Source organism: Lissotriton helveticus, chromosome 11 (assembly GCF_964261635.1).
Source record: "Lissotriton helveticus chromosome 11, aLisHel1.1, whole genome shotgun sequence".
Taxonomy (NCBI): Eukaryota; Metazoa; Chordata; class Amphibia; order Caudata; family Salamandridae; genus Lissotriton; species Lissotriton helveticus.
In genome coordinates this window covers 1,146,069,432-1,146,093,084 of record NC_136072.1, presented here as the reverse complement: position 1 = coordinate 1,146,093,084, position 23,653 = coordinate 1,146,069,432, and the positions used below count along the sequence as shown (strand labels likewise).

The window sequence follows — 23,653 nt, the reverse complement described above, 5'->3', positions numbered from 1 at the left end:
TTCGGCCCAACCTTGAGGCGCACGTGTGTAAACACGGGCGCCATCTTTCAACAACGGCTTGTCATATTCCTGGATCTACAAGCCGTGCAAACTATATGAGGGAGGATCATTGTCAATTTGCAAGTAAAAAATAAGATATAAAAAAAAATTCAGGTCATTTATCATCTAGTAAGTAGCTGACATAAATATTTAAACCTCTTTAAATATTCAAATGACTTCAACGGTATTGAGTATCATGTCAACGGTGGGACTTTCTGAGTAAGAAAAAAAATCGGCATGGCTCTGGTATATTTGTTTTTAACGTACCATGACCGTCACCGAGTTTTACAATGGTGAAGCGTATGCCTTCTTTTGTGTTGATAAAAATAAGACGGCGTCGGTAAAGGTAATGTATCGCAAACTTGACAACTACGTTGAAACTGAGCCAGCATCCAGCGAGTTTAAATAACTCGTTTCCTTTTAATTTAATGCAATTTATACTATTCCTAATTATCAAAGTCAATGGTTATATCTAAGAGAGAGTCAAGTGTACTATTATGTATGCAAAGAAGGAAATTATGTGTTACTACTGATTTAAGTCCTTCGTTTGTCTCAGGTGAAATAAATGGCGGGAAAGTCAGATGACGCTCTAGACACCACTTGAAACTAACAAATACTTGTTTCTCACGAGTAAAGGGGCCAGTACACCCTTCTTGTTTTCTATCTCTGTGATATATGTTGTGTTCAATCAGCTGACGGAAGAGTAGGGTGAGACCTGAGTTGGAAAGAATAGTTTATGTCATTTGCCGACTAGGGTGTTCCTGTACAGGTCAGGCAGATTGGTGCTTGCGTATTCTAAATAGTGGCCATGTACAAGTCAGGCAGAGAGATCGTTTTGTTGTTGTTTGCAATATTGATCACTGTAGGCATCACAACGTTCTTGCCTGTCCCTAAGTTGGCCGCCGCTCGCGACTCCCTCGCCCGTGCATGCGCAGTCTACTTTTGCTGCCCAGTGTTTTATGAGATTCTGTGCGCGAGAGTGCCGGTTGATGACGTTGAGGGCGTCGCACTGAGGTGAAGGAAAAAAAGCAGCGCGAAAGCGGCCGGAGAAGAAGCAGGGAGTGGAACCCGTGCCGCGCAGCATCCGTCGCCATCCTCCATCCAATGGCGGACATCCAGGTGAGCCCCCTCCGCCAGGGTACCTCACGCACTGCCCCCACTGCCTCGCGGTGCCATCGCGGCCGGGCAGACGGGATCGTACCGTGAGGAGGTGCGGGCAGCCGGGGGTCGCAGGTTCAGGGAGTCCGTGGGGTTCACGCCTGTCTACGAGGTGCCCTCGGCCCCGGTGGAAGGGTCTCTCTTGCTTTAACGTGGCTTGTTTGGGAGCTGGTCGCGCGCTCGCTGCCGTTAGCCGTCAAGACTGGGGGCGCGAGCCGCCGCCGCCCGTGGCTGGAGGTCCTCGCAGGGCAGGCCGAGGCCCACCACTGGGGACGGGGTTGTTGACCAGGGCCGCGGGGTTCCGTTCGTGAGTGTGGCGAGAGAGGTCTTTTGGGGTGAATTTGGCTCGTGTAGTTGGCGAGGAGTGGGGGGTGTTAGGGGGGGAGAAGGGTGGCTAGTCTGAAGGGGGCAGTGTGAGGGTGGAGGGCCAGTGAGGCCCTGTGGAGAGGAGTGATGTTACTGGGGTTGGCAGGAAGATTGAAATGGAGCAGTGTGTTGAAGAAAGTTGAGGGGGGTGGTCTAATACGAGGGAGGAGGGGTGCCTGATCAGTGGGGGTTGGCAAGAGATCATTGGGGGATATCTGAGCTGGGGATGAGGTCCTTTCAGTGGATGGGAGGGGGGACAGCTGGATAGGGAGAGACAGGCAGTGTGAGACGGTGGTCAGTGGGACTTGGGGTGACAGTTTCACGTTCTATACAGGGAGGGAGGTATACTGTCTGCCCCCCCCCCTTACGACATAGGGGGGCAAATGCAAGTTATGCCCATGCAACCCATATTACTCTATATGTGCCCCTCCAGTCCCAATGTTCAAATACAACACCACGTCCATGTGATGGAGGGAGGGCCCTGGACGGGTGGAGAGTACTAGGAGTCGGCCGTGAGAGGTGCAAGAGTCCGATCCCCGGTGAGAGGAAGAGGCTTCTGGTGCCCCGAGCCCCCCACACCCCTCCGAGTGCACCGGCGGCTAGCTTAAGAAGTTAGAGCGCGCCATGCTCGTTAGCATACCACCCAGCGTACAGCGCTGTAGACTGGCACATGCATGCCAAAGTTATTGGCGTAGTTGGCGAGCTGCTGTGATGGCCCGTTTATTTCAGGCGTCGGGATCGATTCAAACTTTGTTCCCTTTGTGCGTTTTGCTGATGTGAAGGTTCTCCGTTAGATTGGGTAAATAGTGCTTCCCATGCAAGCCACGGCCGGGCCGAAGTGCAGCCAGGCGTTCGCAGATTAACTTTATATACTTCCATTGTAGCACGAAGCCAAACTTCAGGGAGAATTCATGTGTGCTGTTTAATACCTCTGTTTTTCTAGGGACTTTAAATACACCACCCTTATTTGAGGGTAAACAAGTTGTTGGCTGAAGTTTGTTCCGGGAGTGAGCCGTCCAAAATGTAAACAAAAACAATACCGCTGCCACAGTAACCCTCAAAACGAATATTGAACATTGTAACACGAAGTACCAACTTTATTGCTCCCCAACATTTTTCTTGGTTTTGTTTCCCATAGGCTGAAGTATGCACCATATTTTACATCCCCCACTGTTTGTAAATACCCGTTCCTCCTGCCTTGGTAACAGCTGTGACTTTATCTTCCCTTCCAGTGCATACTGTTTCGGAACAAAATGACTAGTAGTGCGCTTTTGTTTTGTCTCATAGGCATCACCATCCGAACCTGAAATCCTTAACGACACCGCAGACGACTCCAACCATGACCCCCACTTTGAACCGATCGTTTCATTGCCAGAACAAGATATTAAAACTCTCGAAGAAGACGAAGAAGAACTTTTTAAGATGTGAGTAGTCTTTACTTGTGGACGTCGTTTGCACACATTCAAAGACTGACAATTACATCAATGCTGGCATGTCGGTCCATGTTGTAATTTTCTCGCACTAGTTCTCAATCTATATTTCCATTCTTGTAACTTGGTCTGACGCACTTTTACACTTTTCTTGGGGCCGTCGACCTGTTGTACCGGTCTTTGCCTTTCTGAGAGTGCATAAACTCTTCATCCTTCAAGTGTCAGTTTGTGGCGCTTTTTTAGGTCGCGCCTATCCGACCGCTATGTAGTTAGCTTGCAAAATACCTATTGTCAGCTTGATTACTTCAGCCCACCCGTTCCCTAATATTTATTGGTTTTGTCTCTTATTTGCTTGCTTTTTATTAAACTGATTGCTGTGGCGTCTTTGTTTGCTTCTTCCGTGGAGCATACATAACTTTTTTTTTAACCTTTATCCGTCTACTGCCCACATTTGGCCCAACACCCTCCACAAACTCCTCCCGGGCACCCCGTTTCTCTACCGTCCGCATGCTGCTTTTCTATTCGGTAGAGCAAATGGCACCGGCAGGCGTCATGTGTGCGTACAAAGTTAGTCACGGCGTCATATCTTAATTTTTCTGTTTAGACTGTACATCAGTGTGAAGGCGACCTTGGCATAGCTAATGGACCTCAAAGGTGACACCTATTGGTTTTGACAATGCTTATTTCACCATGTACTAGACTGCAGTTACATTTACTCACTGTAAACGTTAAATCCCTTAGACTAGCGTTTAAAACGTGTACAGTGGCGGTGTGAGTTTTTGTACTTAATGTGTTTTTAGGTTTTGCCTGGCGAAAAGATGCGCTCTGCGCATCTTTTTCGCGCAGGCGAAAACCTGATGAGAACTGTAGTGGGGTTTGGGTCGGCCCTCGTCATTTATTGGCTGGCTCCATAAATGGAGCCTAGCCATTGGACGAGGGGCCTGTCCGTCAATGCCGGACCAGATTCGGGGGCGTTCCCGCGATTCTTTGGCTTTTGCCGACGTCACGCGACGTCAGCCGAAAGCGCCCCCGAATCTGGTCCGGCATTGCTGTGCTCGGGGGTCTGCTTGCGGGTGTTGTGAGTCTGTGGGCCGCGAGCAGAGAATGCGGGCGGGCGTCCGCTGAGTGAGGCGCCTTTGAAACCGGAGGTATGTGCGTTGCTTGAAGGGGCCGCATGACACGAGGGGACTCGCAGGGGACGACCCGGCATGCTGATACCAGACTGTGTGAGAGGGGCGATTCTATACGTAACTAAGAGCCCACAGCCGCCATTTTGGAGACCCATTACACAACGGTTGCGGGCGGAGTTGTGAGAACAGTTAGCGCCGGAACTCCCTTAACTGGTCTTCACTGCTGCAGACATCTAGTTTTCTCGTGTCTTTACTTTTATTGAGCCATGGGGAGGGGTAGGGGGTAGGTGGAGAGGGTAAAGGAATAAGCCCTTTCAGTGCAATGCAGTTCTCTCGCGCCGGACCGGAAGTTGCTGTTTGTTGTTTTTTTCGGGGAGGGGGGCAGGAGGAGGAGGAAGTTGTCCGTCTCCCCGGCTCTTCTGTTGTTTTTATTAAATGTTGACAATCGATTTTCTGAAATCAATGTCCTTTGTGGGACTTCCTCCTTTCCTTCCAAGAACTGGAAACACACTGCAGACCAGCTGGGGAATAAGCACAAGCCTCGGGCACAGGACCCTCGGTTCCCTGCCTATGCAAAGCGAGATATTTCTAAGACAGTGAGATATGTAACGGAAGCGCCCCTATGCTCATTGCGAGTGTTTGTGCCTTCTTCTGACCTCTTCCCTTCTGACTCCCCGGATCAAAGGTGTCACTGACAGTCTGTGTACGTGTGTAACATATCACATGCGTTGTTGTTCGCCTTGTTTTCTTCGGCCAGCCCTGCACCCCGGCAGGGAAGAGCACGAGTCCGAAGGTTGGGTGGGCCCAGAAGCAGTCACACATGTAATTAAATACCAGGAACTTCTCCTGGCCGCGTGCTGTACGCACAGCCCCTCTCCCACTGATGGCGCTGCGCGCACCAGGGCACAGATCACAGATACAGACACTAACTTTCTGGAGAGGGCGAACACTGGTGGTGGACCCTGGCACCCTTCACACGCCCACAAGACGCATTTCTCAAGGCAGTCCTTGCTGTAGGTCGTGGGCTGGTGAAGTAAGGCATGGGTTGTAAGAGGCGCGCGAGGTCCCACCGTGCCCTGACATTCTTGGCAAGTGCGGCCCTCCAAGCATTGCCCACTCTGGAACTCAGAGGCTCAGGGGGCGTCTGCTGGGGACAATCCTAGAAACACGCCTGGATGACACTGGCAGCAAAGGGGGGCACAATTTTAGGACACACGAAGTGCATTAAATGCGGAAAAAGAGTTCTTTAATATATTGTAATGCCGGAAGGCCTGGCAGGGCTGGGCAGGGCAGAGGGAAGCAGACGTTGTTGGGAAGGGCTGACCATAGTGATTTCTGTGGCAGGGGAGAGGGCGCCTGGCATGAAAGCGGCCCCGGGGCTGGGTGTCAGGGGGTGGAGGGGGCCCGCAGCCAGGGCCGCCCTGACCGTGTGCACACAAACCCAGCCACGGGGGGAGAGGTGAGCCGGCGCGGCCAGGAATGCAGGCGCTTGTCAGTAAGTTCGGTCAGATGATGCCGAGTCGCCTGACTAACTTTGTAACACTTTCTCTGCTCGCACAAAAAGGCGCCTTTCTCCCGGCCCATCCGGTGTCATGCCGGAGGCCCCTTCTGCTGCCAGAGGTGTCTTCTCCGGACACTGGCACATTCAGACTCTTGTTTAAAGTCCGTCGCTGGGCACTGAAGCCCTCTCACCGTCCTGTGTGTGGGCAACGTCCGCTTCTCTGGTCGCACACAGATACACACCGTCCCCACCCCCCTGTAGTGTTTAATTTAATTTAAATATCATTTATAGTGCGCAGCTATGCCCAATGGGCGTCAAGGCGCCTAAGTCAAATAACAGACTGTTAGCAGACAAAAACAGGGCCTACTGATATGCATTAATAAAAAGCCAAGTTTTCAGTGACTTCCTAAAAAGATCGAGAGAAGGCAGTAGTTTAATTTCCAGGGGGAGTGAATTCCACATCTGAGGTGCCAATATGGAGAAAGCTTTGCTCCCCCATCTAGCCTTCTTGGCTCTGGGAATTACCAGTTGATTAAGCTCACTGGAACGAAGGCATCTACTCGGAGCATATCTAAGGAGAAGCGACCCAAGGGCATCAGCCGAGCCTGCAGTTAGAGCCTTATATGTTAGGCAAAGAAGTTTAAAAGTAATCCTAGAAGGAATGGGGAGCCAATGGAGGTTCTTCCTCGCTAAGGTCATGGATGCCAACCAAGGCAGAGCGAGAGCAAACCGAGCTGCCGCGTTTTGTATAACCTGCAAGCGCTGGAGCAGGCCCTTGTTGGCCCCGGCGTACAGTGCGTTGCAGTAATCTAGCCTTGAACCAACAAGGGCGATCACCACCTGTTTCCGTGCCTGTGGGGACAGATAGTGAACGATCCTTTTCAGGGTCTTGATGACACCCCAACAGGTAGCCACCGTTCTATTGACCTGAAGCTCCATGGAGAGCTTGGTGTCAAAGATGACGCCGAGGTTCCTGGCAGATTGTGTAGGTATAGGGCAGCTACCTAAAGAAGGAGGCCACCAATCACCTGACCACATGCCCTGGTCCTTGCCAAAGACCAGGACCTCTGTCTTATCCCCGTTCAACTTTAGGGAGTTGGAAATCATCCACTCTGCAACAAGTTGCATGCAGGCCCTAAAGTTCGATGCGGTTTCATTCACAGAGTGGGTCAGGGATACCATAATCTGCGTGTCGTCGGCATACGACACTACCTCCATCCCCTGAGATCTTACTAGTCTTGCTAGGGGGGCCACATAGATGTTGAACAGGGTCGGACTCAATGCCGACCCCTGTGGCACCCCACATTGCAAGAACTTAGCAGGGGAGAGGTATTCACCTAGCATGACACGCTGCTCTCGTTGGTGTAAAAAGGAGCTCAGGAGACTAAGAGCCGGTCCTTCTACCCCTGCCTCCCTTAACCTGGATGTTAAAGTAAGGGGAGACAGGGTGTCGAATGCTGCTGAAAGATCTAGCAGCACTAGTACGGTGGTTTGACCCAAATCCACTTTTCTGCGGATGTTATCCATGACTTTCGTCAAGGCCGACTCTGTGCTATGCAGCTTTCTAAAGCCATGTTGGGACCCATCCAAGAAGCCCGAGGTATCCAGGAAGTTTGAAAGATGGAAATTCAAATGGGTCTCCAACATCTTAGCAGGGGCCGGCAGCAGCGAGATGGGTCTAAAGTTCTTCAGTTCTCCAGGGTCTAAGGTAGTCTTCTTCAGCAGCGGCTTTACAATGGCTTTCTTCCAGAGTGACGGAAAAATGCCCTGTTCCAAGGCTCCATTCATTACTTCCAGCATCAGAGGAAGAATGATCTCTCTGCAGTTCTTAAGTTGTTTCAGAGGAACTGGATCAAGTGGGGATGAAGATTTTGTTTTGTCCAACAGACTGTTAAGATCCTCTAAAGAAAGAGCAGGGAAATGTTCAAGGTACTGAGGGGAATCTTTATTCCAAGCTTCCAGTCTTTTAATTTGAGAGAAATCCTCAGAGCTAAGAGTTCCTCTGCGACTTTAGAGCTATGTAAATATCATCTATCTTTTTGTAAAAAAAGTCTGATATATCATTACATAGCTCCTGGGAAGCAACTACCGGGTCAGGAACCTGGAGAGAGCACAGAGAGTCAACTATATTGAAGAGCTCTTTAGAGGATGTTAGGGCACAGGTTGCGTTGGAAAAATAGTCCTGTTTTTCCTTAATGACTCTATTTTTGTACTCTCGTAATAAGATCTTATAACCCTCTCTATCTTTGGGATCCCAGGATTTACGCCACCTACGTTCCTTCTGTCTGCATTTTTGTCTGAGAAGCCTCAAATCGGCGGAGAACCAAGGGGCAGTTGGCTTCCGCCGAGCTGCAGATTTGAAGGAAGGAGGGGCTAGTTCATCGGCGGCTCTGGTAATGGCATCCGTGAGTTCTTGAGCCAACTCATCCACCTTCCGCTCAGTTGAAATATTGATGTCAAGAATAAAAGGGGCTAGAGCCTCATTAGTAAAGTTTATGAAGCTCCTTTTAGATTGTTTTTTACCAGTGCCCACAGTGACATCAAGGCAGGGAATGTCTAACGACAGCGGGACTGCTAGATGGTCAGACCAGATGATTGGTACCGGTGTACCAACATCCAGTCTAGAATCGTTAGAAAAGATCCCGTCAAGGATGTGCCCTGCCTTATGAGTCGGGGAGAGAACTCGTTGGACAAAATCACATGCCTCCAGAGAATTGAGCAGAGAGAAGGTATCTTTCGAAGCCAAATCCTCTAAATGGAAGTTAAAATCACCCAAAATGGTGAGATGAGGTCTGCCAAAATAAGGTTCCAAAATTCTAAAAAGTTCTGGGCAAAAGTTGGCTCTGGACCCAGGGGGCCTATATAGTAAAATACCAGAAAAGGAACTCACCGGGGTATGCACAATACAAAAGTATAGTGCCTCAAAGGGATCAGTGGAGACCGATAAGGGTTTTATGGTACAGGAGAGAGTCGATTTAAAAAGAATGGCTATTCCACCACCTCTACAACGTTCTCTATCTAACCTTAAGAGAGTGTATCCTTCAGGTATGGCCAAGAGCAAATCATGGCCAGAAGACTCAGAAGCCCACGTCGGGATTCCTCGAACTAACAAAATCGAGAAATTCAAGCCCATGTTTGATCAAAGAACGTGCATTGATCAAGAATCCCTGTTTAGATAGGGAAAAATGGCTGGCAGGCACAGAAGGAATTGAATAAGTACGGGCCTGAGTAGCGCGAGCGAAAGAGATATTGCAAGAAGGACACGAACGGGCACGAAGCAACACTTCGGGTCTAAACCGATGATGGCAACAGAGTGCGGGGGGTCTCAGGGACAGAAGGGTACAGAACAGATCCTCCCGGGTGGGGGGCATATACGCGCAGGGAGTCCCAGAGTCCAGCCCGTCGAGCAGCACGTCCTCAGCGCGGACGGGCGCAGACGGGCTGAACTCTGGCGTAACTCCGGCGTCAATCTGGCGTCCCCGCAGCGCGTAACCGCTGCGCGTCAGCATGACTGGCTTAAGTACCCGCCTAGCGTCCTTCTGACGACTAGAGCGTCAAGCCAACCTGCTAGCGCCGAAAAGCGGCACAGAGTACTTCCAAAATGGCGCTCCTAAAGTTCCAATAGCGCGAGGATGCGGACCCGCCCAACAGCGGTGTGGTTCCCAAAGTTATAATGCAGGTGAGGGCCAGGCGCGCTTTTAAAAACAGGGGAAATGCAAATGAATCCAAATCAAATAGCAAAACGAGGTAATTTAAAAATACACAGCAGCTCTGGTCCTACAGCGCGTTCCACGATCGAGATAACAGCTGACCAGGGGGAGCCTATAGTTTACCTGGCTTAAATACCCGCCTAATGCTGCAAGCCCCGGAAAGCGCACAGAGTCGGGCTTTTAAACTATTTTACAATAGTTGCGTCTCTTTCACAAAGTTAAATACGTCTGGTTCCACATTTAAATCTTCACCTGCAGCAGGTTAGCGGCCGGGAAAAGACGGGGGAAGAAAGTATGCATTTAGAAAAAAAGTTGGCGTCAAGGTAGAGAATAAGATAAAACCGTTATATAGTCCATTACAGCAAATATGACTTTAGCGTTGCTGATTCTCTGAAATGTAGGGTCTGTGCAGCTATCCCATGGGATTTGTTGTGCAGACGATGCATACCTCAGCCGACCCGGGCAACGTCCGCTTCTCTGGTCGCACACAGATACACACCGTCCCCACCCCCCTGTAGTGTTGCTGCAAGCCCCGGAAAGCGCACCGAGTCGGGCTTTTAAACTATTTTACAATAGTTGCGTCTCTTTCACAAAGTTAAATACGTCTGGTTCCACATTTAAATCTTCACCTGCAGCAGGTTAGCGGCCGGGAAAAGACGGGGGAAGAAAGTATGCATTTAGAAAAAAAGTTGGCGTCAAGGTAGAGAATAAGATAAAACCGTTATATAGTCCATTACAGCAAATATGACTTTAGCGTTGCTGATTCTCTGAAATGTAGGGTCTGTGCAGCTATCCCATGGGATTTGTTGTGCAGACGATGCATACCTCAGCCGACCCGTGCACACTGTCATGTCAGCACTCACAGGGCAGGGCACACAGGGGAGCGTTGACACAAATAAAGTCTCTGGGGGTCGAGTGTCTCCGGCTGGCTGCAAGCGAGGACCCCAAACTCTATGTTAATGTTGTGTCTTTTAGCACCAGTGAACATCTCCACCAGATATCTGCTCACACCGTTACCCAAAAGGTAACTTCGAGCGCAAAGGGCACACCGGCGTCGCAGGGCAAGTTTTAACCCACCGTGTCGAGACTTTCTATTTAATTTCTAACTCATCAAAGCTGTGTAAGTAGTTGCAAAAACACAGCACAATAACCCCCATTGCACACAGAACAAGTGACTGACGTGTCGCGTGGCTGTGTCTCTTCTGTCCCAGTAAAGGGAACTTGCAGCCAGTTGTATAAAACCACATTAAAAAAAAACACAACTTATGATGCAAATGCTTTCAGTGAGTAATGGAAAGGGGGGTGACATGTCACTGCTGCCGGCACCTAATGCGCGGAGAAAGGTGACCACAATACAAATGCGCAGGCCCCCAGCAGCCATCCAATATGTCCCCGAGCGCATCGGGCGGGAGAGGTGCTCAGTGACCCAGAAGGAAGCGAGCATTGACTGCCAGCGATGGGAAGGGGCTGTTGTCCCTCCAAACAGTTTCTCTCTGGCCCCTGCGTGCCATTCAGCCGCCGTTAAAGGTGCACTAGGCCATTCGGACGGGGGCCCCCCTTTGTCCGCGGCCCCATCACCATGGCTTCCCAAGGTAGCCCCGCGCGCACAGGTCGGCAGCTCCCCACACAATGGCCTGTCTGCTCCAATGTGTTCATTTACATGTTTAGAACGTCAATAGTGCCGGGTGTACACTGTACCATTCAGGCCGCCTTTCCCACAGGGGGGGGTCGGGGGTCTGGCAGCCACCTTTTTAGGTTTTGACTAGCGATGCATGCGTACGAAGTTAAAAAAAACATAAATAAAAATGTCAAGAGCAATGCCAATTATCTCTAACTTTAACAAAGGCAAAACCATTGCATTGTAAATGCTTGTTTTAGCTGTTGTCATGCTGCTCATTGTTTCAAATTTAACAGCGGTTCTTAACCGGAGGGCAGCAAATGTTTAAAAAAAAGTAAATATTAACAGATTAAAGTTTTCGAGGTAGGAGGGCTATTACAGCTGGCTCCCGCGGCCATTCCTGAGGAGCTCCCATAAATTGGTATGGTGAGACTGAGCTATGCCGTGCAATCTCAGAGTGCTTAACCGAAAAGAAGAAAGGGCCCTGAAATTGGCCAGTGGAAGGCAGTCAATCAAAGAGTTGGTAAAGATTGTATGCTCTAGTGGAGTGATTAACACAAGGAGTGACAATGATGCCAGCCAGTACTGTAAACTCCTCTCAGATCTTGGTAAGACCAGAATAGGTCTTTTGCTCCCAAGCTGCTTACTGTCTAATAGGTCGAGAAAATATTGCGCTGACCTTGCTGTGAGTGTAGATGAATGTGCTATCATAATGTGGATTTATTTTAGATTCCTCAGATTGAAATTGCTGAAGACCCAACAAACTATATTTTGTGGTTTGCAATTCAGATGCCCTGCTTAAATTAACTGCCGCAGTGTATCCTTATTTTGTGATACTAATTGTGATTCTTTTCTGAAGGCGAGCAAAGCTATTTCGATTTGCATCCGAAAATGATCCTCCAGAGTGGAAGGAAAGAGGCACAGGTGACGTAAAACTGCTTAAGCACAGAGAGAGAGAAACAATCCGTCTTTTAATGAGGCGAGATAAAACACTGAAGATCTGTGCCAACCATTACCGTAAGTGCCTTATTTTATCATTAATTTTACTTTGGTCCTTTCTCCTGGTGTAGTGGTTGTTGGTGCATAAAAATGGATACCCCCTTCAAATGTACTTTTGGGCCTGGGAGAAAAGGGGGAAAGTAAAACAAAAAGAAACTCAACACCTCCCACTTGACCTGTATTTCTTTTGCTAAGGTTAAAACAGCTCTATTGGGCCATTTGCTCCAGAGACATGATTCACAGCAATTTTCTAATTTTATTAAACTATTTAGTTTTTTCTTTTTTATGGTCATTTTTCCCCCAAAAGGTTAAACGGCCTACATTATATTCAACATTTTCTTTTTTTCATTTACATGAATGTAATAGTTAATGTTTTTACCAAGAGAAAGCAATCACTATAGAAATGTTTTATTTATTTATTCAAAGTTTTATATAGCGCGAACAAGATCCTTACAGATATCAGAGCGCTTCACATAGACAGGGTAGGGGCAATAGGAATGAACAGAGATAATGGAAGCAGTATAATAGTCACTGACGTGGTAGGATTATAATAACATACATAATACATATCAATATACAAACAGGTAAACAAGTAATATAAGACGGCACCAGTCATTGATCCCACTACAAAGGTGTTCAGGTACACCTTGGGTGTGTGGATGGCTTATACCAATGTCATAGTGTAGAGAGAACACTCACATGAGGTTTCTTTTTTGACAACCCCTGTGTATTGCACCACCAACATATGCTAGCCTCTAACACAAACATTCATTCATACTCCACAACATATCATACCCTCCCGAGATTACATACACTAGATGGTCATACAAGACATGTTTTTTGGTCTTCGTGACCGCTAATATGAACGATTTTAGGCGAGTGGTTATACCCCAACCACTCGCCTAAAATCGTTCATATTGGCGGTCCTGAAAAGGGGGTCACATTCTTATACCACCGAAACATATGTTGACCAATCTATGCAACACTGTCACGAAGACCAAAAAACATCTCTTGTACGACTAAGCTAGTGTATGTGATCTCTGGAGGGTATGATATGTTGTGAAGTATGAATGAGTGTGCATGCATGTTAAAGGCTAGCATATGTTGGTGGTTCAATACATAGGGGTTCTAAAAAACTTAAATGTGGATGAACTTATCTCTAGAGATTTCTCTTTGTAAAAACATTAAATGTTCATGTAAATGAGAATTTTTTTTGAATGTCATAACCTTTTTGATAAATTAAATTACTATATGGAAAAAAATGGTTTAATAAAAATAGAATATTGCTGTGAATCATGTCTGATGCAAATGGCCCAATAGAGCTGATTTAGCCTTGGCAAAATAAATATAGGTCGAGTGGGAGTTGTTGAGCTTTTAGTGCTTGTTAGTATCAGTGTTGTATATGACCTTTGCATTGTTTTTGTCAAGATTAAAAAATGTTTCGCTTTGTGCCATCATAAGTGTTTTTCATAATGTTATGGTGCTTATTTGGTCACCAGTTTAGCTATTTTCAGTCACTTGCGAGTAGGATAACTCTTTTCCGGGTCATTAGGTAGATTCTGACGACCCCCCTTCAACCCACCTTGTGCTCCGAGTGCATTCTGGGTGTTCTAGACTTGCTTTGAGTCCATTCAACTAATTAAACGAATACCGGAAATAATGACCTGTTGAAAAGTTCAAGACTAAGCAGCATTTCTACTTGTCGCAAACCTCGTGTATGTTCTCCACTCCCTGCTGACTGGCAATGACTGCTGTCGTGTAAATTTACAGTCGCAATTGGTTTCTTTTGTTTCCCTAGTTATACTGGTTCAAATTTGTTTTGGTTGCATCTGATTTCTTTACCCAGTGCTGTTTAACATATGCCTTTCTGCTATCAGTCATACTTATTTTCTCATTTTTGTTAGTCACACCTCAGATGGAGTTGAAGCCAAATGCAGGTAGTGACCGGGCATGGGTCTGGAATACATATGCCGATTATGCAGATGAAGCACCTAAACCTGAACTGTTGGCTATACGATTTTTAAATGCAGAAAGTAAGTAACAAAAGTAAGATGGAAAAATATTGTGTAATGTTTCTATTTGGGATAGTTAATGTAGTTCAAAGATGTCCCCTTTAAGTCTGCACTCAGCTGTATCTTGTTGGCTTTTACGTCTATGCTCAGCTGTAAATTATTGGCTTAGCTGCCTATGATTTAGGTGTTATAAGATATTAAGAATTCACTGCCTTTTTAGTATGATTTGCACCGATGTGCTTTATTTTCCAATTTAGATTACGTTCACTTACTTATTTGTGCAACAAACGTGTGGCATGTGTATCATATACCCTTTTCTTTTATTCTCAGATGCTCAGAAATTTAAAGCAAAATTTGATGAATGCAAAAATGAAGTAAAGGGCAGGGATCCGAAAGGTAATTTATTTCACTTTCAAGCTAAAATTGCGGAGTAGTTACATTTAAAGACATTTCTCCATCATAGACTTGTTTTTTTTTTCTTCTTCGGTTTTACTTTTCCCACCGATTTTATTCCGGAAAGTCCTAGAACCGTTAGTTGACCTTTTGCAGATTCACTCTGTGCCTGACTGCAGCCTTCAGTCCTGGTGCTTTTTCGATCTGCTAGAAAAAAATTCCATGGTCTTGCATACGTCTTCTCTTGCCCCCTGGGGGAATTCGGATCCTGATCTTGGAACATTTAACTATCTTGTACTAAAAGATCTTAGTCTCTATATGAGTTTGGGCTGGGTAGACCTGCGTGGAGCATTGTTCATAGGTGCTCTGCTAGGATTACACAAGCCTCAGTCCTCAATCGCAGCATTCACTTGTCTGTATTGGAGTGCTATGGTTGGGGTATTGGACTCATTTGCAGAGTTCCTACCCGCTCTTGTTTAGTGGTGCTGGACCTTTGTCAAACCATTGTCATATGCTGAGGGGTACATGAATCGTGCCAAAATACGCCCTGCCCCATCTGCTTCATGTAGGCCCAAGCTGAAAATGAATGAGCTGTGGCAACCATGTTCATGACCACCTTCACTGTTGAGGCACTTCAAGCCTTGCTTGGCCAATTCCAGGACTGACTAACCAGCTTTCCATCCACCAAACCTTTTGAGGTCGAGCTGGTGTAAGCGTGCGAAGCACTGCGTCCAGCGAAGCATCTTTTGTTTCTCACGTCCTTGGAATGTCAGGCTGGGGATGGGCACGCGCAGGCGATTTCCACGTGAGCGCGCATGTTCACCCACACGCAGTGCACATCTCCTGTCCCAGATTATGAGAAAGTGGATAACACAGACGCACACACAGAGCAACACGTCCCCCCCCCCCCCCCACACACACTCACCGGGTCTGTCAGACTCCTCTCGTCACGCGGTGGTGGCAGCTGCACGAGTTAGTAGCCCCCTTCCCTACGCCGCATGAGTCTCGCAGCGTTCCCTTAACTACGGCAGAAGATCCAGGGACAGCGCATGCGCGAGCAGCCCGTGCGCCCCCACCCACCTTCTCCTCCCCGGCCCGGATGTGGCCACGAGCCGCAGATCCAGGGACAGCGTCTATGCTTGTTTTTAAGAGTTTGTTTCCCGATGAGCGCCCAGGCGGGCATCTTCAGAAATGGAGGGGCTACAGTATCTTTCCATATGTCATCAAATAACTCTCCTTCACTCCGCTTGATAGATCTAATGGCCCATCTTTCCAGGAGGGGTGATCGCTGCAAGGCAAGGTCTTGCTACATGCTTTGAATTGCAGTCTGTCTGCTCTCTACATGAAAAATAGCAGCAGTGGAAATGCCTCGAGCTGCCCTAGAGCTGACTGTAACGTTTGACATCAGAGTAAAGTGCACCTGGAGAGGGTTATAGGAATTCCATTGCGTGGGCATTTATTCACAAAATTCGTCTACAGTCGGCTTGTAGTGGCACTTTCTTACCTTTTTTATGCCAATAAATATGATATCAATTGTGCTTTCTTCCGGTTGGGATGCATTATGTTTCATAACTTAGTGGCGCTGTCATCTATAAATAAGACCCATAAAATATTTCTGTTCAGTGCTTGATATTTCCTTTTTGTTCGCAACAGCCAGACAGCAAGAACCAAATCAGATGTTTTTATGCTAGTTATTGGTGCACACGTACTGCATGGTGGCTTGTTGAAAATAAACAACATGCTTTCTGACTTTGACGTGACCATGTTTGTTTCCCTGGGTTATTTACAGCTGATGAGGCCTATTCGTCTTGTCAGAGCCCCTCTTCTCCGTGATTAATGAGTATTGTTGGCTATAAAAGCGCAATGTTAACAAAGCATGAGGCCGTCTTACTCGCAGCCATATAAAGTGAAAATCTTGATGTCGAGTCTTTTATCTTTAACGTGATTGGAGGTACTTTTGGCAGAGAAAGCAAAAACAGCATGTAAAAGCTCAGAGCTCAAGGCTATTCTTGTACATGAACTATAAGTCCGTCAAAGTATTGCCTTGCCTGCCTCATCGTAACAGTAGTAGCCCTGATTGAGGTCTATATCTGATACACACAGTTGTTATTTTTTCATTTGAAAACTGTGATTAACTCCGAGATCTCAGTCTCGTGTTCTGGATCTATTATCCAGGCTGTTGCCCCACAGCATCAAGAATGGGACAATGATGAGGCAGAACAGAGCCTATTACTAATGACCGCTGTAACACACTCATGGAGTAAAACTAACCGCTTGAAATAAATATCAAATATATTCAGCAATTAGCCTCTTTGTGCCTAAGCATCGAGTAAGCCGTTGGTACTAGTTTCTTGGCCTGGGGAGGATGAAGATGTAGGTCGGTCTTGTTCAAGGCTAGTTCGACCTCTGGCACGTGATGTCAGCCCTCGTCATCAGACAATGGTGCACCCTTTCTCCTCCAGCAACTCGTTACTGCTTTTTACACTCTCATAAGCCCCTTTTCCATTGTGTTACCTTCTCTCTTATGTTATTCCTGTGCCCTCACACATGCAGGCTATGTGTCCCCGTCCTGTCACTTCCCTTACTCTCTTCTTACGATACTCTCTTCATTCGCTCCCCATGTCAGACTGCTCTCATTATCCCATTATAACTGTTTCCTCCATATTGTTAATCTCCCACTCCCTTCCCCACTGTCTTCCCCTTCCTTCATCGCTGTCGTCCCCTCTCCTTGTCTCTTTCCCTATTACCTTCCCACTTGTCGTTTCTCTGCCTGCCGTCTCCCCGCCCCGACTTTCCAATTCTCTCATTTCCCTCTCTATCCTATTCTCCACACCATGTCATCTATGTGTCTCTTACCGCCTCTTCCCGTTTCTTTTCTATCCTCTGGTTTCACTTCTCTCTCTTGCTCCGTTTATTTTCTTCTCACTATCACTTCTCTCCTTTCTGATCTCTCCTTTCTGATCTCACTATCTCTTCTCTCCACTCTCACTCTCTTCTTCCACCTCTCTTTCGTACTTGCTGTTTGCCTCACACATTCTCCTCTTCCCCCTCCCACGGCTCGCTCTTAGTTCCACTTCTCTTTCCTTTCTTGTATTTCTCATTCTCACTTCTTTCTCAGTAGTTAACCTTCCGTTGCGCCTTCTTTCTCTTGTCTGATAATCCCTCCCCCTCAGACCCTCTCAGCCTCACACACCCTCACCCACTCACACCCTCACTCACTCTCACCCCCTCACCCACTCTCACCCCCTCGCCCCCCTCACCACCCCCACCCCCTCCCTCACACCCTCACCCCCTCACTCTCACAGCATAGCATAGGAAACAAAACAGCATAGCAAAACACAACAAAACAAAGTATAGCCTAACAAAGTATAGCCTAACAAAGTATAGCCTAGCTTAACAAAACATAGCAAAATACAGCGTCACTCCGCACCACCACAGCATCACTCTGGGGCACCACAACATCACTGAACGCCACAGCATCACTCGTTTGCCATCACAACATCACTCGGCGCCACAACAGCACCAATCTGCAACCATTCAACACCTGGTTCAAATATGTTCTCTCAATGTTTCAAGCTTTATTACAAATGTAACAAAGATGTTAATATTTCACTTCTGTTTTGGGATTTTCGTCACAATTAAATACACTGAACATAATCTTCACAAACGTTTAAGCTTTTGCCATTTATAAATTACAATAGCTTTATTTAAGTATTCTTTAAAAAAAATTGAAAGCCATTATTTTTAATATCAATACATCTAAGTCACGTAAATACAACACATGTTGCATTGCAAATACTATAGGTGTCACATTTGCGAAAGTTAAAACTATTGGCATTGTAAATGACAAAGCTATTAATTTCGCTCTTTTCAAAACCAACACAAATACAAAATTTGTCATTTACAATACCAATAGCTCAAACTTTCCTAATGCGAGACCTATTGCATCGCAAATGCTTGTTACACTTGGGACCTTCAGAATCTCGTTTTGAAACTCCATCCTTGGAGGCGTGATCCTGTGCAGTATGTGCCAAAAGACTTCAACCTGTATCAGGTCAGCGAACAAGTCATTAGAACTGAGCAATTTCTATGGATTAGATAAGATAATGGACTTAAAGGGGGCAGCTTGCATTCAACAGGTCTTCTGGCAGGGCGGAGGAAAAATGTTTATACCTGGACTGCATACTAGCGAAGCAATACCAATTTTTCTTCACCCATTGCCTTTCGTTCTTTGGATTCTCAAAGCTTTCCCAGGCAAAGCTGGATTGGTGTGGCTCAGAACACTCTTAAAAAGAACTATTGAGCTATTCCCATCATGCATTTTGCATCCAGGAGTGTCTGTTTCTGCTAAAGTGCAACCTAGAAAGAAAAACGTGGTCGTTTTCCCTGCTCCTGTGGGTTTTTTATTTTTAGAAGCAGCGGCATACGAAGTGGCACTGTGTAACTGTCAGACCTGGGTTTTCTTTTAAACTTTCAAGTGATGTGGAAAGAGTTGAGCTGGTTTCATGCAAGTGGAATTTCATTTTAGCGCTGCCTGCTCCGCCCTACTCCTAGTTCTGACACCCATTAGAAAATTCTTTCATTAATTTGGCAGTTGTGCTCTGGTTAGCTGCTGCAGTATACACCCTCACTCAAACAGATTAATTTAGGCATGTACGCGCAAGCATTTGTCTGCCCACTGTCCTGCTCCTTAATGGTGGTCTGCAACAACTACCTCATCTTTGTTGTGGGGTTGTGGTACTTTGTCTCTCTGTTGGACATGAGACTAAGTGTTGCCTCCAGCATCGTTGCTTCTTTCAAGAACTTGGTTTCGCCTTCGTGTGTATTTGAGGCTCCACATGTACGTGGAAATATGATTCATCTGAACTACGTTTTGTCATCACATTTTTAATTTAATAGCCTCCATGCATTGGATGCACAAAGCAGTAGTTTGTTCTGCAGCAGCATTTAAAAAAGATGTATTTATTGCTGTTCTCATCGCACAACTGTCAAACATGTTAGCTTTGCTGTTGCCGATTAAAAATGGGGTTGATTAATTCTTATGTAGGTCTTAAACTATACATTTCTATTTTCTGCAGACGTGGGTAAAATCAATACTGCTGATAAAATCGCAGAGAAACTGGAAGAGTTGTCTGTAAAGGAGAAAACGGTATTGCCTGTAGAAGAAAAAAATCAAACTCCCAAGAAGGAAACGACCAATGAAGAGAGTAAGGGCGAAAGTAAGGAAAGCATTGAGCCTGAGAAGAATGAAACCAGTGAAGAAAAATCGGAAGAAAAGCAATAAGTGATATTACACCTGGTTCCTTACTATTATTTTTTTTATATATATAAGGGACTTGTGAAAAACTGAAATTCAAACATTCGGGTTATTTTTTTTCTAAGCTTTCGCCCTTTGGAATATCAGAGCAATTCATTCCCCAGTCATGAAAATGTACTGTGCTAGCTTTCTTTTCCATAGTGGAAACACTTATTTATAGTCATCCAAGAGAATGAATAAATACACTTGAAAATGGCATCAAAGGATAGAACTGTGTTCTAACTTGCTGTACCACAAATCTTATGACCAACTGTACAACGTTTTTTTTTCTGCTCACATTTGTGACATTACTTGTTGCAGCTACACGTATCTAAACCAATGGAACTGTGTCAACGTTTTGAGAAAGTGAATAATAGACTTGGGTGGTAACTTGCAGTCCTTCAGATATGAGACTGGTGCTTGTACCATAAGCAAGGTGTCCGGTAGGTAACTTGGCTTAAAGTTAGACTGCCATTATAGAGGTTATGTTCACTGGGAGCTGTCCCTCAAACTTATCTGCATGCCCCAGGAGGTCTGGTATCATCGGTCAGCAGCATTCCTCTGTCTGCCACTCGTGCATGTTATACTTCAGGTGTGTTGAGGAGTTACAGTGGTCATTTGACCAGTCGCTCACAATATTTAGCACACTTCTAGTTTTAGCCCACTGTAACCTAAGCTTTTTTTTAATTTGCATCATATCTGTGGGAGAATGAACTAAATCAAACGTTGTTTTAGTGTACAATTGGTCCCTTTAAGCAACTGAAGCTCACAAGTGCAATGCTTGTTCCTTGTGATCGTCATACACCAAAGTCTTTCTAGTCCACCTTCTCAAACATTGTGCCCTACTGTAATGGGTGTCGGAGCAACTAAAGAACCACGATTGGGAAAGCCACTGTGCAGATGTGGGTAGAGGAGAGCTAATGGTTGAACACAAGAGCATTTGGTGCTCACTAATAACTAGACATTTTTGTTCTCTGTTACCCACCCACTCTTTTCAGGGGAGGCGGGAGGTTGACTTCAGCTTTCATCAATGGGGTATTCATCTGAAATTGTAACCATACATATGTTTTGTATGCTGAAATGTTCTCATATTAAATGTATATTGGTTTAGTTCTAGCACAATTAGAAGTTGCTTCTACAAATCGTTCCTAATTTTGCGAAAATAGAATTTATTTGGGATCTCAAAGTTGCATTTTTAATTCTTTAATGCAAAGATGTGTGCAGCATGTTGAAGTTCTCTTGTAGAGAACTAGCCTGCAAGCCAGCTTAATAGCGTTTTAACTCCAAGCAAAGATTTCAGAGGGAAGCTTTTTTTTCCTCGAGTGAGCGTTCATTAACATCTGACCTTTGTGCCTTTCGCCCTTGAGTAAAGGTATTTGGCGTCACAGACCCTAACAGCCTTTTTTCAGGCGTTTGCTCACTTGACGTGGTTGCTACAAAGTTTTGAAATTCTACATTCAAAGTACTTGTGCAGATCTGTACTCCACACTCCCTTGTGCACTGGGACTTGCAAGAATTGATGTGTGATGAAGATGTGCGGGTTGTGATGGTTTGTGCATTTATGTTTACAAGAGTTCCTAAATCTCTTATGGCCTCACATTTCACAGCTAGAGTGTTCTTTACTTCTTGCTTTAACTTTATGGAGTTGGCAAGGGGTATCCATTAACTTGCAGCCTATTGCATTGTGTAGTCGGCCTGGGCTCTGTGAATGGTCATTTTTTTCTCCGCTAACGGAGTAATTTGGACGTGATGTGAAATATAGTTCGAGCTACAGATGGGAGAGCACCAGTTGTAAAGTTGGGTTGCTTTAAGTTGTGATATGTGCTGTATAGTTGTTCCAGGGGGTTCCCATTGTTTCTGTATGTTGCCTGATAGAAATGTATCTGTCTGGAATGTGCAGCCACTTATAAATGTACATGCGTTTTTTTTATTTGAACACATGGGAGTGTCTGTGGAGTCACGTTTGCAGGGATGCAACATCTCAACTGAAAAGCGGATTTCAAAACAATAAAAACATTTTCAGGTGTTAATGGGCAATGTTTAATTCTGTACAAGTGTTTTAAAAATGTGATTTGTTTCCATGCATTTAGTTCACCAGTGTTGCTGTGTATTTTACTTGGATTGAAGATGAAAGCACCATTGTTGCGTACCTGTTTTTTTTTTTTTCTTCTTTTCATGTTGGACCAGATTTTTTGAAATTCTAACTAATGGAGATTTTGCATAGTATCCGGGTCATAAGTAGCAAATGTATTGTTTACTCAGTGCCACATTTATATATGGTGGTTAAACTTTTGTATCTTAGCCACAACCTCTGTGGTGGGTAAAGGGTTCCGTGCTAAACAGCTTTTTGGCTGTTAGTCATGACTATCTGAAACCTTTAATTGGGCCATGTTTTTTCCCCCCCTCATGTGGTAGCGTTTGTCCCCCTCAATTTTGTATATTCCATTAACAGTAAAAGGTGTTGAAGGGCACAGCTGTCATGCATTGAAGAGCAGAATCTATCACAAGGTGAAATGTTTATAGTGAAAGTGTTTCAACAATCAAAACAAGGAGGGGAGGAGCTTCGTGCGCAACCAAGATGGTCGCGTGAGCACAGGGCTCCCGGACCTTCGCCACCTCCGTTGTATATCCTGTACCCTATCCTGACTTAGAGGACGGGTCGTTTGTGGCACAGCCCTGCTGATCATTTATCTGTTTCCAGATTTCGATTTGGACTCCGGGAACCGAAGTTACGGACTTCAGAATCTTGTTGGCCTGCTCCCTGGTGCCACCCCGGGCTCTGCTTCTCTGCTAGCCGGACAGTAATCGAACAACAACGGATCGCCTGAGTCACCTCGGCTCAGTCGTCTACTCTGTTTCGTTTCTCACCCTGCGACCTCTCTGACTCTGTCCGGATCGGCCTCCCTCGGTTGCCCTCCACCCTACCATATCTCAACATTTGCGGATCTGCTTAGGGTGGCTCACTAAATGGTGTGGAGTGCCCACTTTCTGCTTTTAAACTGTTGCGGGTGCACCAAGTGTAGCCATTTTCACCAGGTCTCGGGCAACCCTCCGGGGCACGATATCCAAGATGGCCACCAGACCTGAGGGCGAAAGACGCAAGACCAAGACGGCTCTCCGGGGGGGGGTTCCGTGCAGTCTAACGTCATGGACAGATACACCCTCGCCAAAGGCTCCCTGGGAGGACCGACCAAATCCCCGATTAATGTCGGAGAGGATTCCTCGACGGGTGAGGACTTGTCGCTAAAAGACGTTATGGGCGCCATTGCTGGCATGAAGGCCACATTGGGTCAACAGTATGAGGCCTTGTCTCACAAGCTGGACACGGTTTATGTCGGAGAGGATTCCTCGACGGGTGAGGACTTGTCGCTAAAAGACATTATGGGCGCCATTGCTGGCATGAAGGCCACATTGGGTCAACAGTATGAGGCCTTGTCTCACAAGCTGGACACGGTTGCCATCGATGTTACCCTGATCAGGGCTGATCTTGCGAAAACCAACGAGAAGGTCAAATCTCTCGACCTGAAGACATCCAGCCTCGTTACTGACGTCTCCGATTTACAGACAGAAGTCGGCAACTTGCGAGCCTCCAATGACTATTTCTCTCGGCGCTTGGAGGACTTTGAAGGCCGTGCACGGCGGAACAATATCCGTCTGGTTGGTGTCCCGGAGAAATCGGAAGCCTCTTCGGTGGACCTGCTGGTGGAGGACCTTGTTCTGAACCACCTGGCGCCTAAAGGCCTCAGTAAGTTCTTTGCCGTGGAACGTGCACATAGGATACCAGGAGGCCCGCCTAAGCAGGGAGCCACTCCACGTCCCATCATTGCTCGAATCTTCCATTTTCGAGACAGATGCGATCCTCCAAGCATCGCGTCAATCTGGTCCTGTGGCTTTTGAAAACTCTACGGTCAGTTTCTACCCAGACTTCATCCAGCAGGTGCAGAAACAAAGACTCGGATTCCAAGGGGTGAAGAGGAGGCTGAGAGACAGACATGAAGTAC

The 23,653-nt window shown here is 46.3% G+C and overlaps 1 protein-coding gene and 1 non-coding gene across 2 annotated transcripts; both read left to right on the top strand.

Annotated features, from left to right (window-relative positions):
- Positions 1-912: 912 nt before the first annotated feature.
- RANBP1 (RAN binding protein 1) lies at positions 913-21,682 on the top strand. The gene is made up of 6 exons (XM_078667923.1): positions 913-1,158; positions 2,851-2,987; positions 11,812-11,969; positions 13,856-13,984; positions 14,294-14,359; positions 19,435-21,682. The coding sequence occupies exons 1-6, from the start codon at positions 1,144-1,146 to the stop codon at positions 19,638-19,640; spliced, it is 711 nt and encodes a 236-aa protein (XP_078524049.1). The 5' UTR covers positions 913-1,143; the 3' UTR covers positions 19,641-21,682.
- Positions 14,509-14,621, top strand: LOC144793279 (small nucleolar RNA SNORA77). The gene has a single exon (XR_013602873.1). It is a non-coding gene; the product is annotated as a small nucleolar RNA SNORA77 (small nucleolar RNA).
- Positions 21,683-23,653: the final 1,971 nt, after the last annotated feature.

Excerpts from the sequence above, each read along its gene's own strand:
- RANBP1 (XM_078667923.1), top strand. Across the intron at positions 2,988-11,811 it reads GAAGAAGAACTTTTTAAGAT|GCGAGCAAAGCTATTTCGAT; the intron begins GTGAGTAGTCTT and ends TCTTTTCTGAAG. Across the intron at positions 11,970-13,855 it reads GATCTGTGCCAACCATTACC|TCACACCTCAGATGGAGTTG; the intron begins GTAAGTGCCTTA and ends CATTTTTGTTAG.